The sequence below is a fragment of the Dipodomys merriami genome, unplaced genomic scaffold, assembly GCF_024711535.1.
Source record: "Dipodomys merriami isolate MVZ:Mamm:240054 unplaced genomic scaffold, mDipMer1.0.p SCAF_35, whole genome shotgun sequence".
Lineage (NCBI taxonomy): Eukaryota > Metazoa > Chordata > Mammalia > Rodentia > Heteromyidae > Dipodomys > Dipodomys merriami.
In genome coordinates, this window is record NW_027205048.1 from 3553790 (window position 1) to 3569201 (window position 15412).

A 15412-nucleotide genomic window follows, 5' to 3' on the forward strand; every position below is an offset into this window, starting at 1 on the left:
CACACCAACGTAATCTCAGAAATCCTTTTCTGGAGGCACACAGATATATCAGATTTTGCTAACTATATTCTTCTTCTAAGCAACTTTTGATTATGACTATGCTATTAAGATATTACAAAGGGCTGGGCTGGGAAGGTGGCTCAGTGGTAGAGCGCTTGCCTTGCATGCCTGAGGCCCTGGGTTCAATTCCTCAGCACCACATAAGAAAAAAGAAAAAAGCCAGAAGTGGCGCTGTGGCTCAAGTGGTAGAGCGCTAGCCTTGAGCTGAAGAGCTGAGGGAAAGCGCCCAGGCCAAGTTCAGGCCCCACACCGACCGGACCCAAGAACAACAACAAAAAAGATGTTACAAAAAGGCAATAGTGATGATACACCCCTGGAATCCTACCCCTTGAGAGGCAGAAGCAGGAAAGTCTGAGTATCTTTCTCTCCGATTAACCAGCAAAAAGCCAAAAAGCTGTGGCCCAAGTGGTAGAGTGCTAATGTTGAAAAGCTTAGGGACACCAGCATTCAGGCCCCAAATTCAAGCCCAAGGAAGTATAGGATTATTTAGAATTTAATATTTAGAAGTTTCCTGGCCTTAAATATTTGCCCTTGTCCTCATTTTTTGATTTGTAACTTTTGGATTCAGTGCTCAGGAACGAGTCCAGGTCCATGCACGTGCCAGGCAAGCATTCTTCCATTAAGCTTCATTCTGGCCAAGTAGTCCTTTTTCTATTGTAATGTATGCCTTTTGTCCTACATGTTTAGGAAGGAAAAACTGACCTCTTGGGCTAGGAAAGGGGCTTAAGGGGCTTGTATAGAGGGAAGAGGAGGAGAATTCAAAACTCTCATCATTGTCATTCCCTTTTTGTTAACACACCTGGAGGTTTTTTAAAACATTTTATTTAATAAAAGTTAAACATACAAAACTGAAATTAACACACATCCTAAAAGTCATCTTCTTCCATTAACAGGAAGACCCTTTTATGCATATTTGGCTTAAACTCAACTTGGGATAACTATGATATTCACTTACACCAACAAATGCTGGCAACTTGATCTAGTTAATAAAAATTAAAAACTCAGCTACGTGAACATAATATACAGGGGAATTATGGTCAGATTAATGCACAAGAAATACAAGAAACTCTGTGATGAAATATTCAGTACTCTTGTTCATTAATTTAGCCGTGGGTTGTTTTTTTTTTTTTTTTTACAAAAATAGTATCTACACTGTATACAGGGCTATACATCAGCTTTCTGTTTTCTCATATAAACATTACACATCCAAAAACTGGTACCAATACCCTTAAAGAAAAAAACAGAAAAACAAAAACAAAATTAAACAAAAACACCACAGAAAGGGATTTCATCCTAAACATGGTTTCTTACATCAAACTCAAACTCAGTTGAAAAAGAAATTAAATCTGGATCAATTTGACACACATCCCCATAGGCAAGGAAACAAGTTATTCAAGGAAAATCCTCAAAACTTTGCCATCTGCAAATTAACCTCCCATTAGGCTTGTCAGGACAACTGCTAGGTTTTAATGTAGAAGAATAGATGGAAGGATCCTTTTAGCAGATTGGTGTTTTACCTTCATGTTCCAATGAAATGCTAGAATATATGTCAAGTTCGAATCATCTGAAAACCCCAAGGTACAACTTATAACCTGCATATACCACATTGGGTGGTGGGGAGGCTGGTATCAGAAAGATCAACAATTCATCCTACTGCCAATTTAAGCAGCATCTGTCTAGAAAAGATGCCTTATTCAACAGAGTGAGGAGCTGTGGTAGTAGAAACAGGAAGTTAAATGAATAGCAGTTATCAAATGCAGTTTCTTCAAGTTTCACTCTATTGAAGTCAAACAATGACAACAATGGTATCCTCCTTACTCATCTAACAAATAATTTACCTTTAGAAAAATATAAGGATAAAAAGGTAAATGTAAAGCCCTGCAGAGATGAAATCAACAGTTTTTCTTATTATTGAGGCATCAAATGCCTGACATTGTATTTAGAGGTATCTTGATATTGTGTCATGGGTTTATCAGCAATTCCACAAGTTCCTACGCCGACTTTGCCAGTTACACTCTCCGGTGAAGCAAAAATACTCCGCTTTACCTAAGGAAAGAAAACAGAAACCATTTCCTGATTAGTGCTGGAAAAAATACCAATTTCAAACTTTAATGTTAAAATATAATCTACATCAGTACTTTTTTTTTTTTTTTTTTTGCCAGTCCTGGAGCTTGAACTCAGGGCCTGGGCACTGTCCTTGAGCTTCTTTTGCTCAAGGCTAACACTCTACCACTTGAGCCACAGCACCAATTCTAGCTTTTTCTGTGTTATGTGGTAGTGAGGAATCAAACTCAGGGCTTCATGAATGCTAGGCAAGCACTCTACTACCACTAAGCCACATTCTTTGCCCTCATCAATACTTTTTAAAAGTGCATTGTTGAGGGAAGTGCTGATATTGTTCAAAAGAAAAAAAAATGTATCATAGTCAGGTGCTGGTGGCTCATGTTTGTAATCCTAACTAGTCAGGCGAGATCTGAGCTTGGCAGTTCAAAGCCAGCCTGGGCAAGAAAAGCTGTGAGACTCTTATCTCTAATGAACTATTAGGAAAAACCCAGAAGTGGCACTGTGGCTCAAAAATGGTAAAGTGCTAGCCTTGAACACAAAGAGGCTCAATGACAGCACCCAGGCCCTGAGTTCAAGCCTCAGGACTGGCAAAAACAACAACAAAAAAACCCCAACGTACTCATTACCTGGCTTGTGTAACTGTACATCACCTGTATATTAACTTTATAGTAACAATTTTAAGTGCATTGTTTGCACAGTGTCAAAACTGAACAAAGGGTCATACCTAAAGCCTTTACTCCTAAGCTATGCAAAGTGTCACCAAACACCACCACTCACTATTCATCTAAAGCTTGCCTTCAGATGGATCAAAATTTTAGTTTTTCTGCTCAAATCCCAATAACAAAGTTTCTGAGTTAAAAGCAAATGTTTCATTTAAAAATCATTTTAATAACATTTGCAGTTTTCATATTATAAAATATGATCAAATTTACCAACCTGGCCCTTTTTATTTTTAGAATACGCTCTGTTGTTAAATTGTTGCCATTTCACCTTCTGATCCTCTCTTTCCTGCTCAAGTTCTTTTATTCTCTGTGCTTTCTTCAAAGCCTTCTTCTTTTTATATTCACGCTGCTGGGCAATCATTTCTTTTCTGTGCAGAAGAAAAAAAAGATTAAAAATTTAGAGATTTAAATATGTCTTTCTTGCACACCATCCCAGTACAAAAAGAAAAAAAAAAATCCAACCAACTTTTTTTTTTTTTTTTTTTGGTCGGTCATGGGGCTTGAACTCTGGGCCTGGGCCCTGTCCCTCAGCTCTTCAGCTCAAGAGGAGCGCTCTACCACTTGAGCTACAGCGCCACTTCTGGTTTTCTGGTGGTTTTATTGGAGATAGGAGTCTCACGGTCTCTCCTGCCCGGGCTGGCTTTGAACCGCGATCCTCAGATCTCAGCCTCCTGAGTAGCTAGGATTACAGGCGTGAGCCACCAGCGCCCAGCCAACCAACTTTTAATTAAAATCAGTATCAATCATCTAGCATTACTAAAAAAAAACCTATTTTTTATAAAACAGTATCTCAAAAGGTTGAGGGGTCAGGTCCAGCCTGGCCTTGAATTCATGACTGTCCTACCTCAGCCTTCTGAGTGCTGAGATTTTACAGGTACGTCATGCCCAGCTTGAAAGGGGTGAGGGGAAGGTAAGGAGAGGTGTTGAAAAATATATATGTATGTGTGTGTAGACACACACATAGCATCTTTGTAAACTTTCAAGCATAAATATATCTATTACACCTACAAATAAAATGTTCAACTATGACTTTCTATTTGACTCATATAGCTTTTGCCAATTATGCTTTGGGAATATGTTGATTTCCAACATTAATGACCAGCTAAGCCTTTACCAATTTCTAAGTAAATATAGTTAACAAGTAACATCTGGAAAGATCATATCAAGATATTTAATACAAATCATATACTTTTACTGAGATTGGAAGAATTGGAAGAGCACAGTGAAATTTTAACAATATTTGTTGGTACTGGGGTTTGAACACACGGCCTAAAATCTGCTCAGCACTCTTCCATTTAAGACATGTCTCTAGTCCAGCTTCTTGCTGGTTGTTTTAAAGATGGATTCTTAAAGACTTTTCTGCCCATAATGGCTTCAAACTGTGATTTCTGGACTTCAACCTCCTCAGGAAGTTGTGACTACAGATGCTAGCCACTGGGCCTTGGTATAACTAACAATTCTTAAAAACAGTAACAAAAAAACCTGGGAGTTCCAAAAGTCTCTAAACTAGCTTCTGATCCTAAATAAAATCAAACCTAAAACTATTAATAATCTTTGTTCACCTAACAGCAGCCAAAATTAAGATTTTTAAAACAGGTAATAGAATCTAGATGCTTTTGTACCATATAATCACCATCAGGAAACTAAAGGTGTTTTTTACACAAACTCAAAAGATCATTGCTTTATGGGGCTGGGAAGGTGGCTCAGTGGTAAAGTGTTTACCTCGTATGCATGAGACCCTAAGTTCGATTCCTCAGCACCACATAAGCAGAAAAGAGCCGGAAGTGATGCTGTGGCATAGTGGTAGGGCACTAGCCTTGAGCTGAAGAGCTGAGGGACAGTGCCCAGAACCAGAGTTCAGCCCTCACAATGACTGTAGTAGACTGTAAAGCAATCTAATTATATTGAGGATATTTATGTTGCCTGGATTATAACAGCAGCTGCCTTCTCTCTTCAGACATTCATTCTTAAGCTGGAATCTCATCCTTCTACTTTAAAATGTTATCAGTGGTTTACAAGTACTTTGTGAGTCTGGCTCTCTAAACCATCCACCTCCAGTTCCATGTTTTTATTACAGGAATTTCTTTCTGCTTCCCTTAAGTGTCCCACCCTTTCTTAAACATTTACTGAACTATTATTATGTGTTAAGAACTGTTACAAGCTTTATGAAGACTACCATCAGTCAATACCTAGTAATTTAGATGCTTGTCCCCAATTTCCAGAGGAAGAGGCAGATTTAAACCACTGCCTAATGTCAAAATGCTCCATCAATAAGAGAAAAAGGGTCAAGCACACGTGTGTGTGTGTGTGCACACATACACAAATATTATAAAAATTATCAGACTGTGTTCTAGTTTACTTTGCTAACTTCTGCTCATCTCAAATCTCAGTTTAGATGTTTCTTTCTCACTCTGAAGTACCTGTTATGTCCCTTCATGACTTCTACAGTGTACTATGAAAGCACTCTCCCACCTACCCACCATGCTAGGGATAAGACCAGGGCTCTGCACATACTAAGCAAAGAGTCTACCACTAAGCTATATGCCCAGCCCTAAAGCATTTCTTTCTGTGTTCTCTTCACTAACTCAGCAGGGATAAGGTCCAAGCTGTTGTTCACTATAGTGTAGTACCTGCTGCCTTATAAAAATTTATTAAGAAGATACTGTTAGTATTCATTATCCTCTTACTATTTATAAAATACCAAACTAGGAGCCAATATGTCTTCAACCTAGGCATACATAGAAAGTGTTGACTCTCTGTGACTACCTTCAAATGCTATGAAGTCCTAGAATTCTCTTAATCTACCCTGGTTGTTTGCAGGCTACCTCAAGTACTATAACAAACTGCAGAACACCCAAAGTACAGAAATCAGTCACTTACTTTGACATGGGTTTGTTGCCACTGTCCTCCTTTGCCTTCCGGCCTTCTTCTACAGGCTTCAGATTCAACAGTGGAGTCACTTCAGCATTGCCATAACCAGCAAAGGTGATTGCAGCGGTGCCATTTTCTTCGTCTATCTCCTCGATCTCCGCTTCATAACACCTGTAAAGATATCATGGCTGTAAGCAGGTGAGTAAAGATTTAGTACTCAGCCTATAAGACTTATACTGCAGTGATTCAACTATTAATATGGGTCTAAACTAAAACCTCTTCCATTAAATGGCCCTTCTGACAAGAACAATACAAAAGAGTGTTTGGATAGATTCTACTATCAAATAAGTCCTAATCAAAATATTGCCGGGAAAATCGTTTTCAAATATATCTACTCGATGTACTTTAATTTCTTTAAGATATTTCTTAAGAGACTGACTTCAGTGATTCACTTAACAGAAAGGGGAAAATCAACCACTCAACTTTCAACATGAGGAGAGACTGATTTAGAAACCCCTATTCATTTATCCTTCCTTGGAGATCCAACTGATTCTTTTCCCCAAACTAAATCTAAAGCTAAAATTAAGTTGTATTAACAGCCAAGAAAACAGCCAAGAATTAAACTGGGTTCATAAACCACATTGCCTATACCAAAAGATTAAAATAGGGCAGTTCGAACTGAATAAAAACATCTTACCATTGTATCTTATTATCTCATGTTATAGTTAGTTTTTTCTACACTTACTGTCCATCTTCACTCCAGATTGCCATACACTTGTCTCCTACTTTCCATGAATGAGTGGGCTGAGTAGAAGCAAAACTGTCCGAACTTGCAAGTGTTTCTGAAGGTTGAGTTGACAGAAGGTCTTTGGTTAGTTCTATAACTTCCTAAAACAGAACATAAACCATAGTATCTTTAATAATTTGCATCATCAACCATCTTTTAGCCTCCACCCTCACCCCTGGGTGCTGGGAATGGAACCCAGGGCACCTTGCAAGACAGGCAAGTACTCTACAACACTGAACCACATCCCCAACCTTTTTTTGTGTTTTTGAATAGAACTTATCAAGTCGTTTATAACACTAAGAGGGTGCTGTAATTATCTCCATGTAGATTTTATACTGCTGGTAGCAGAGCTATGCTTTAAGCCTGCATACCTTCACCTTAACCCAAATACTAACAGAAATAAAAGTATAGGTAGGCTTATCCCACACATTACTTGTGTGTATTTTAGCTGAGTAGCTCTAAGGATGAGAAATAAAATAGGACAGACTGAATTAGACTGAAGATCATCAATAAGAGAAAGGGTCCTCAGTACTCCTCAGTATCATGTATATTTCATGCAACCACAATGTGCAAGGCATTACTTAGTTATAGTATTAACTTTCTACCCATTACACTCCTTTAAAGTTCCTAAACACCCAAAACAGAAATGTTAGTACACAATGTCCCCACTTACACATACTTGTGCTAATACACTGTAGTCATAGCTTATTTCCTTAGTATATAACTCATCCCAGTTGAGTACAAATTATCAGGTTAGCTTTAAAATATTCTATTCCTTAGTATTAAGCACATTAGCACAGCCTCATTTAAAAGGAAAAAAAATAAAAGTAACACACAAAGGCAGGCAATGTCTTTGTGGCAAGTTCTTTTTAAACTGAGGCTTATATACATTGGTTTAATTCAAAGGTGTGTTAGAAAGGGCCAAGAACTTAAGGTACAGATCAGCAAGACTCAGCCACCAATCTGTTACTCTGTTGCATTTAAAACAAAGTATATGTTTGGGGAGAATTACTGGCAAAGTTAAACTCTACTTAGTTTCTTCTGGCTCCCATTGAGGTTTAGTAGCCAAGGAAGTTAAATGTTATCTCCTCTCCTAAAGATTCTAAATCTTCCTGGCTACTTCTAAAAATTACTTAGATCTTAGAAAGAAAATACGTGGAGAAAGGGTCATTTTATAAATAAAACAAGACTCAGAATTTGAAATTCAGAAAAATTTAGTACAACAGCTAGGCATGATGGCTCACACCTGTAAACATAGCTATTCTGGACACAAATACCCAGGCAAAAAGCTAGCAACACTTCATTTCAACCAATAAGCTGGGCATAGTGGCATATATTTCTAATCTCAGGTATACACACTAGGTGGAGTCCAAGGCCAGCCCTGGGCACCCTGAGATGTACATGAAAAGCAATCAAAGGCAAAATGGGGTGGAGAGTTGCTTAAGTGGTAGGGCACTGGCCTAGCAAGTTTAAAGTTGAGTCCAAAGCTCAGGATACCAAACCAAACAAACATAGTAATCTCTCAAGTTCTACTAGTTCCCAAGTAGTCAAATACTTTTTTTACATCTAATTCCTGTAGAACAAGACTTTAATTAGTTGAGTAATCAGTTTTAATAGAGCTGAAAATAGAACCCAGGGCTTTATTCATGCTAGGCAAGTGCCTGTATCTCAGTCCTTTTAATGATAGTTCTTTGCAAATAAAGCAAAGGTGTTTCAAATAATATAGAATACAAAAAGGAGAATCAATTATCCAGTTTTGATCTTGGCTAATCATATTGACAGCTAAAGATACAATCCAGTAAACCTGACTCAGGAGCTTACAAACTCCTTATCACACAGCCTCTACTGAACTGAGGCACACTACGAATTCGGCCTTTGGAGGTCTCAAATTCAGATTCCAATTTCTTTAAAGGCAGAACATTTTCTTTCTAAATTCATAATGAAAACACTTCCATCCAAGAAAAGGATCCTGAAAAGTTGTGCATGTTATAAAGAATTTTCAGGACCCTGTACAATGAGCCTCTATAAAAAAACAAAACCCAGAGCATTCATTCTCTAATGCCTGGGTTTACATGCCCCTCCCAACTATTTATGAAAACTATTCTGATTTTTCATTAATTTTACATGTGCATATTGACCAAAGTATTAGAAAAACTATTGTATGTGTGAGGGGGTTCTTAAAGGTACATACCAGTAATTACTTTTCCTCCCCCAAGTCTGAGTTCTGAAACTGCTCCTTCATTGACAGATGGGCAGCAGTTACAGTAATCGGCAGTTCCAGGAAGCATCAGGTGTTGTGATCTACATATCAGCAGGTCAAAGGGGTGCACACAAGCACTCTGCTTACTGAAGGAAGGCGTTTCGGGGATGCAGAGAGCCACTGTAATATATGAGACAAGTGACTTGACCCCTGCCTCCTTTAGAACCACTTTATTCAGCACAACAGCCTAATAAATCAGCTATTTTTGTGATTAGCACAGACTGCCTGGGGGCTTATCAGCTAGCCAGTCTGGATTTTACTATATCTACTTTGTCTTTTAAGAGAAAAAGACAGGTAGTGAGGATTTCAGTAGATTAATTTACTGCCTTCTGAGTAACATTATTCTATATGAACACAAGTACATGTAAAGATAGACAAAGACAACTTACTGGAAAAGTGGGAGTCACTGTAAAAAACTCAGAAAGGGCCACAAGTCAAAGGACAAATTAGTAACCTAGATTAATAATGTGTTTCCATTAGAAAAACACAAGAAATCAGAAACCATACGATGATCCAAAAAATAAAAATGAAGCCACAAACTTAGCATCAGTCTGAGCAGACTTTGCATCAAATGAATAATAAGAAGAGTTAAACACAAGTGGCCCAAGATACACACATCCCAAGGAGGAAAGAAGAAAAAGAGGGAATCCACAGCAAAATAGAAGCTATCACTAACTCAGTGGGGAGATAGTAAATGGAAGAACACATCTAAGTACTCATTTTACCAAATAAAATTTGACCGAATCTTAAAGGATGCTGTCCATTTTTGAGCAGTTTTCAGTTTGAAACAGAACTATCCTCTAGTGATCAAAATAAAAAATGTAGGGGTGGTAGCTCAGTGGTAGAGTACTTGCCTTGCATGCATAAAGCCCTGGGTTCGATTCCTCAGCACCACATAAGCAGAAAATGCCAGAAGTGGCTCTGTGGCTCAAGTAGCTAGCCTTGAGCTGAAGAGCTGAGGGACAGCACCCAGGCCCAGAATTCAGGCCCCACAATTGACAAAAAAAAAAAAAAAAAAAAAAGGTCAAAATAAAAAGTTTTTTCTTTCCCCTCATAATGGGATTAACAGAAACAAATTGATCACAACTGGTCAGGTAGGAAGTGGCGCTGTGGCTCAAGTGGTAGAGCACTAGCCTTGAGCTGAAGGACAGCGCCCAGGCCCAGACTTCAAGCCTCGTGATTGCCAAAAATAAATAAATAAATAAATTTCTTCTTATATGGGGCTGGGAAGGTGGCTCAGTGGTAGAGCACTTGCCTTGCATGCATGAGGCCCTGGGTTCGATTCCTCAGCACCACATAAACAAAAAGAAAAAAGCCGGAAGTGGCGCTGTGGCTCAAGTGGTAGAGCGCTAGCCTTGAGCTGAAGAGCTGAGGGACAGCGCCCAGGCCCAGAGTTCAGGCCCCACGACCGGACCCAAAAAAAAAAAAAAAAAAAGACTGGTCAGGTAAAACATTCTGTATCATCACTATTTGAGCTATTTAAGCTTTTAAATCTATGCAGTCCAGCTGTAGTCATGTATGGCTATTTGAGTAAAATTACAACTTCAGCTCCTTGGTCATGCGAGCTGTATTTCAGATATTCAACAGCCACACGTGGCTAGGGCAGGCAACAGCAAATACAGAAAAGGCTCATCTCATCATCACAAATGTTCTAAACAGTTATAGATAAGAGGATATTTTATAGATAGACGACTCCTAGATCACAATGAATTGAACCCTAGATAAGCCTTTTCAGTACCCATTAAGGTGTCCAGCACAACAGTTTCTCCCTACAGCACCTTTGCTCTATAAATCATATTACGACAGTTGTGTCCACACTCTAATTTATTCCAGAAATATTGAAAAGATCTGCTAATAATGTTGTTTCAGACTCCCACTCCACCAGTTCCATACACCTCTCTTACCACTGCCCAGGAAGCAACAGACAGCATAAATACTGGCACTCAATGTTTCCTTTTCTCCAAAGAAAAAAATAACTGCTTTTAAGTTGGTAAAGGGAGATGAGATACCTTTCCAAGACAAGAATTAAGCTGTTAAGTACACCAGAGGTCAGCTTGCCTCTGTCACCTCCCCTTCAACATGCACTCACAGAACCTGTGAGCAAATCAAACTGAAAAGACCAGGGCAAGCCACTGAGTTATTTTTACAGGAGGACTGAGAAGTGGGAGAAATTGTTCCCCCAACACATTTTCTTACTGAATGGCAGCTTGAAGTTCATAGGTCTGTCTGGCTTCTAAATATTGATGAAGGGTACATAGTGAAATCCCAGATACTTTCTTTTTTAAAATAATATACTTATTTCAAGTTTATCCTAAATCTAGAATCTGGTTTTGAAAATGTCAAACACATTTTAATTATGCCCAGGTATGCTCTTTCAGAATCCCAAATATGAAACTTCTTTCATATAACTGTCATTTATTTGCAATTGTAAAATTCCTGGAGTAAAGGGAATAATTATTATGTAAAACATAGATTGAGTAGAGAAAGATCACTGAATCAAAACTTTAAATGAAAACTACAAATTTAGGCTCAGAATCCTGAAGAGGGTCTCAAAATGAAAACTTATAAACAGTACTTAAATAAATTTTCTTAATCTGGCATCCTGAGAAACAGGTATTTACTATCGTGGCTTTATGTTTGCCTTTATAAGCCAGAATGTGTTTTCAAAAGTTTCACACTTACTGAACTCCTTTTGAACACATCAACAAGAATCAACAAGTACCCAAAGTCTAGTCCTAAATCCAAACACCTACACAACACTGATATAGAAAATGTGTATCTCCAAGTATTTTTAAGATGGGTTTTTAACCTATGGTGTTACCCATTAGATTTGAAAAACAAAAAGCCACATTTCAGGTTCAAAGATCTGGTGTAATTTGAGAGGATTTTAACCAGATTAAACTTAAGTCCTTTACTTTTACCTTTTGAACTGTTTCCCTTGCCAAATCTTGAAAACTAAAAGCACGTTCCATTATGAAGTTTATTCTCTTGAAAGTCTTTCAAAACCAACTTTTTAAAAATCCTATAAGCACACACACAAGATTTACAGAATTGTATTCAAAATGAGGGAGCAACCCTCTTCTCTAGAGGCCTCACAGCCTATATACATATACTCAAATACACACACACACACACACACACACACACACACACACACACACACACACACACACACACACACACACACACACACACACACACGGGAGACCTCCTTCCAAGGACACTTTTGTGTGCCTATAGATTCTAAACAATAACTTGGAAAATACAGAAATACTTTCTCCGCAATGTTAACTCCAATTGTCCACCCACACTTACTTGTAAATCTTTCTTCAGTTTTAACAAATCTTCATTTTCTCCATTTCCAGACAGTGCAGCTTCTACTTGCTGTAGTTGGGCTTTGTAGCTTGCCAGCTGCTTTGCTAGATCCTCTGACATCTGGGGAGAACAAAGGGGGTAAGACCATGAAAAATGGAATCAAATATTAAACCGTAAGAAGTAATCCCCAGTTGAGGGCCAGTGGCTTATGCTTATAATCCTAGGTAACTCAGGAAGCTGAGATCTAGGGATTGTGGTTTGAAGCCAGCCCTGGCAGAAAAGTCCATGACTCTTATCACTCTTAACCACCATAAAGCCTGAAGTGGAGCTGAAAAAAGAACCCAGGGCTTAAAGCCTAGAGTGAAAAAGTTCAGGGACAGTGTCTGGGCCCTGAGTTCAAGCCCCAGTACTGGCTGGCACTCACTCACTCACACAGACACGAATTCCCTAACTAGCCTGAATGACGATTTGCTCCTAACTCCTTGTTAACATTGCCACTTAATTCACTACCATTATTTTTACTTACTTCAGAGTTTGCTAAATCGCAAATTTGAAGACAACAGTTTGCAAAGATTACAAACAGATAAATTCCACGTAAAGATACAGAAAAAGAGGAAATCATCTATTTCTCTTTTAAAGCCTATTATGCAAAAGTCAATGCATGTAGTACTACTGGTTCAGAGTCAAAACTTGGGAGAAAAGGGCCTATTTTTTCAAGCTTGAAAGTATACTTCCAAAACCAGATAAAAATGTTATGTTAACCAAAATACACTACTCGAGCTACGCAACTAAAAGTCTATGCAAAAGTTTCCACTCCGTCACTGAACCGTTACCCATTTGTGGATACATCTTAAAGAACACACCCCTCGCGTGTAGAAACTCTAAGAAACAGTTCTTTAAAAAAAAAAAAAAAAAGAAAAGAAAAAAGGCAGGCAGGAAGACAGAGACAGACGGACAGAGACACAGACACACACACCCTCGAATTAACCGTCTCACGATCTGTAAGCAAATCTTGTCTTTCCTCAAAATTCCCATCGGCCAAAAGCCTGGATCCTGGAAGGATTCCAAAGGGTTCCGGCGAGCCAGGCTGCCCTCCTCCCGGCCCCCCGAAACCCGCCACAACTTGGGGGAATCCCTCCCGAGCTGGAAACCCAGTCCCCGGGCTCCCGGGGGGCGGCCTCCCCCGGGGCTCCCGGCGGATCGGCGCGGGCGCCGGACCCCGCCCGCCCGGCTCCCCGGCGGGGCCGCCCGGAGGCCGCGTCCAGCTCAGGCCTGGGCGGAGGGGCGCTGGGACCCCAGCCCTCCCGGCGAGGCCGCCCCCCGACCCCCGGCCTCCGCCTCGACTCCGGGGCCGCCGCGGCCGGGCGAGGCCTAGCCTGCCTCCCAGGGTTTGTTACCTTGCGTGGGGCTGGGGGTGGGGTGGCGGGAAGGGGTCCCGATGAAGGAGCCCAGGAGCAACCGTGCGGACCGCAGGACTCGGCAGGGGGAAAAAGAAATCCTCCGCGTCGGCTACGGGGCGACTCGGCCGGGGAAGGAGCTCCGGCGGCGGCGGCGGCGGCGGCGGGGGAGGGGAGAAAAGCCGGGCGCTGGAAGGAGGAAAAGACAAGGCGAGTGAAGTATCGCGAGACCTACGAACCCTCGCGAAACGTCGCTCGTTCCACCGGATTCCTGGCGCCCTGCAAGGCCGTACGCCTGACGCGTTAGGGAGGCGAAAAGGGCGGGCCTAATAGGGAGGAAGTGACGTAAATAGTCTGCGCCCGGCCCCAGGCCTCTCGGAGTGGGCGTCCTCCCGCCGTTTTGGTTTCTGGGATGCCTTCGGCGTGCGGTAGCCGGCAGCTTGTGAGTTCCTGCAGCCTCCGCGTCGCCAGCATTACCTGGAATTGTACCGGAAATGCAAGTCCTTAAACTCCCTGGCCACTGGGTGCGGAAGCGTGGGCTCTGAACTCCCTCCCTTGCAGCTTGCTAGACACGTGTTGTAACGCTTGGCCGCAGCCCTTTAGCGACGAGATCTGCCTTCGCCGCCGACCGGCCTAGACCGAAGGTTCTCCCCTCTACGGCGGGGTACTGAGGGGCCGTGCTGGGACTCTGCTTTATTCTCGTAACTGTATTGATCCCATTGCGTGGGCCTTCCCGAAATTCTCCAGCCCAGAATCTGAATATAAACATGAGAGCCCCCCCCCCCCACACACAGGTGGCCACCCCTGAGTTCCCGTTCCACCTGGCCAAGCCATTAACGTACCCCATAGGTTCCTGGAACCAGGCCATTTCAGGCCTTTACCATGAACTCTCAAGGCATGTCCCGAAATTCCTTCAAGCTCTCCAGCTACCTTCCACCCCTGCCCCCATTATGCTTTGTATCTCCTGACGTCACCGCGGCGTCCCTCCACAACTTTTCATTAAGTTGATCTGGTCTGTTGAGTTCACTTTCTGCTCTTTCTTTATTCTGATACCTTCATGACTCGGTTTCTTAACAGGTAGGGCTTGGGCACTACCCCCAGCTATTGGTTGAGAGCAGGGCTCTCCCCAGCTCTTTATGGGACTGGCCTGGAACCTTGGTCCTTCAGATCTCTGTCTCCAGAATAACTGAGATTACAAGTGTGAGCTGCCTCACTCAGCCATAGAACCTGTTTAGTAATAAAAGCTTTAGTAGGTAAAGAGTCTCAAGAACTATTGGAGAAGAGACCTTAGTTGGGTTTCTTTCTTAATAAAGAACTGAAATTTGGACATAGGGCCTCACACTTCTTGGCTGTGGTCTACCACTTGAGCCATACCTCCAGCATAGCATTTGTTGGTTATTTTGGAGTAGGAGTCTAACTTTTCTGCCCCCACTGGCTTCCAACTATTATTATTAGTCCCCTAAGATTATAGGCATAAGCCACCAGTGCTGATTCAAGTTATAGTCTTTAATGATGAACAGTGGCAAATACTTTCATTTATATTAAAAAAAAGTGCTGGTTGTATATATTTGTAATAGTACATTGTACACGAGTTGTAATAGATGCACAAACATGGCTAAAGGATTGGAATGGAGGTTGTAAGGTTCACCTAAAGAAACATGATTCAGGCAGAAAAGAGTTTATTGCAGGGAGAGCAAACTGTGGGCCGCATGAGGGAAAGGCACAGGAGACAGGGAAAGGAAAAGGAGGGGACTCTTGTTGAGCCGGATTATATAGGAACTACAGCAGATGCCGAAGTGATCTTAGAGCCTAGGGAACCTCTCACTTCTGAAGAAAGTGTGACCAGGGTGGTTTAGGAAATTACCTCAGCAGATCAGGAAATGACCTCAGAGTCTGGGGTTCTTTGCTGGCTCACAGTCAGATGATTGACAGGTGA

The 15412-nt window shown here is 41.2% G+C and overlaps 1 protein-coding gene across 1 annotated transcript; it reads right to left on the reverse strand.

Moving 5' to 3' along the window:
- Nucleotides 1-419: 419 nt before the first annotated feature.
- Nucleotides 420-13660, reverse strand: Smndc1 (survival motor neuron domain containing 1). Its single transcript, XM_069987961.1, has 6 exons — nt 13477-13660; nt 12080-12199; nt 6463-6605; nt 5727-5888; nt 3061-3214; nt 420-2106 (listed from the first exon to the last, which is right to left on the reverse strand). Exons 2-6 carry the CDS (start codon nt 12197-12199, stop codon nt 1969-1971), a joined length of 717 nt encoding a protein of 238 aa, XP_069844062.1. The 5' UTR covers nt 13477-13660; the 3' UTR covers nt 420-1968.
- Between the last annotated feature and the right edge of the window lie 1752 nt (nt 13661-15412).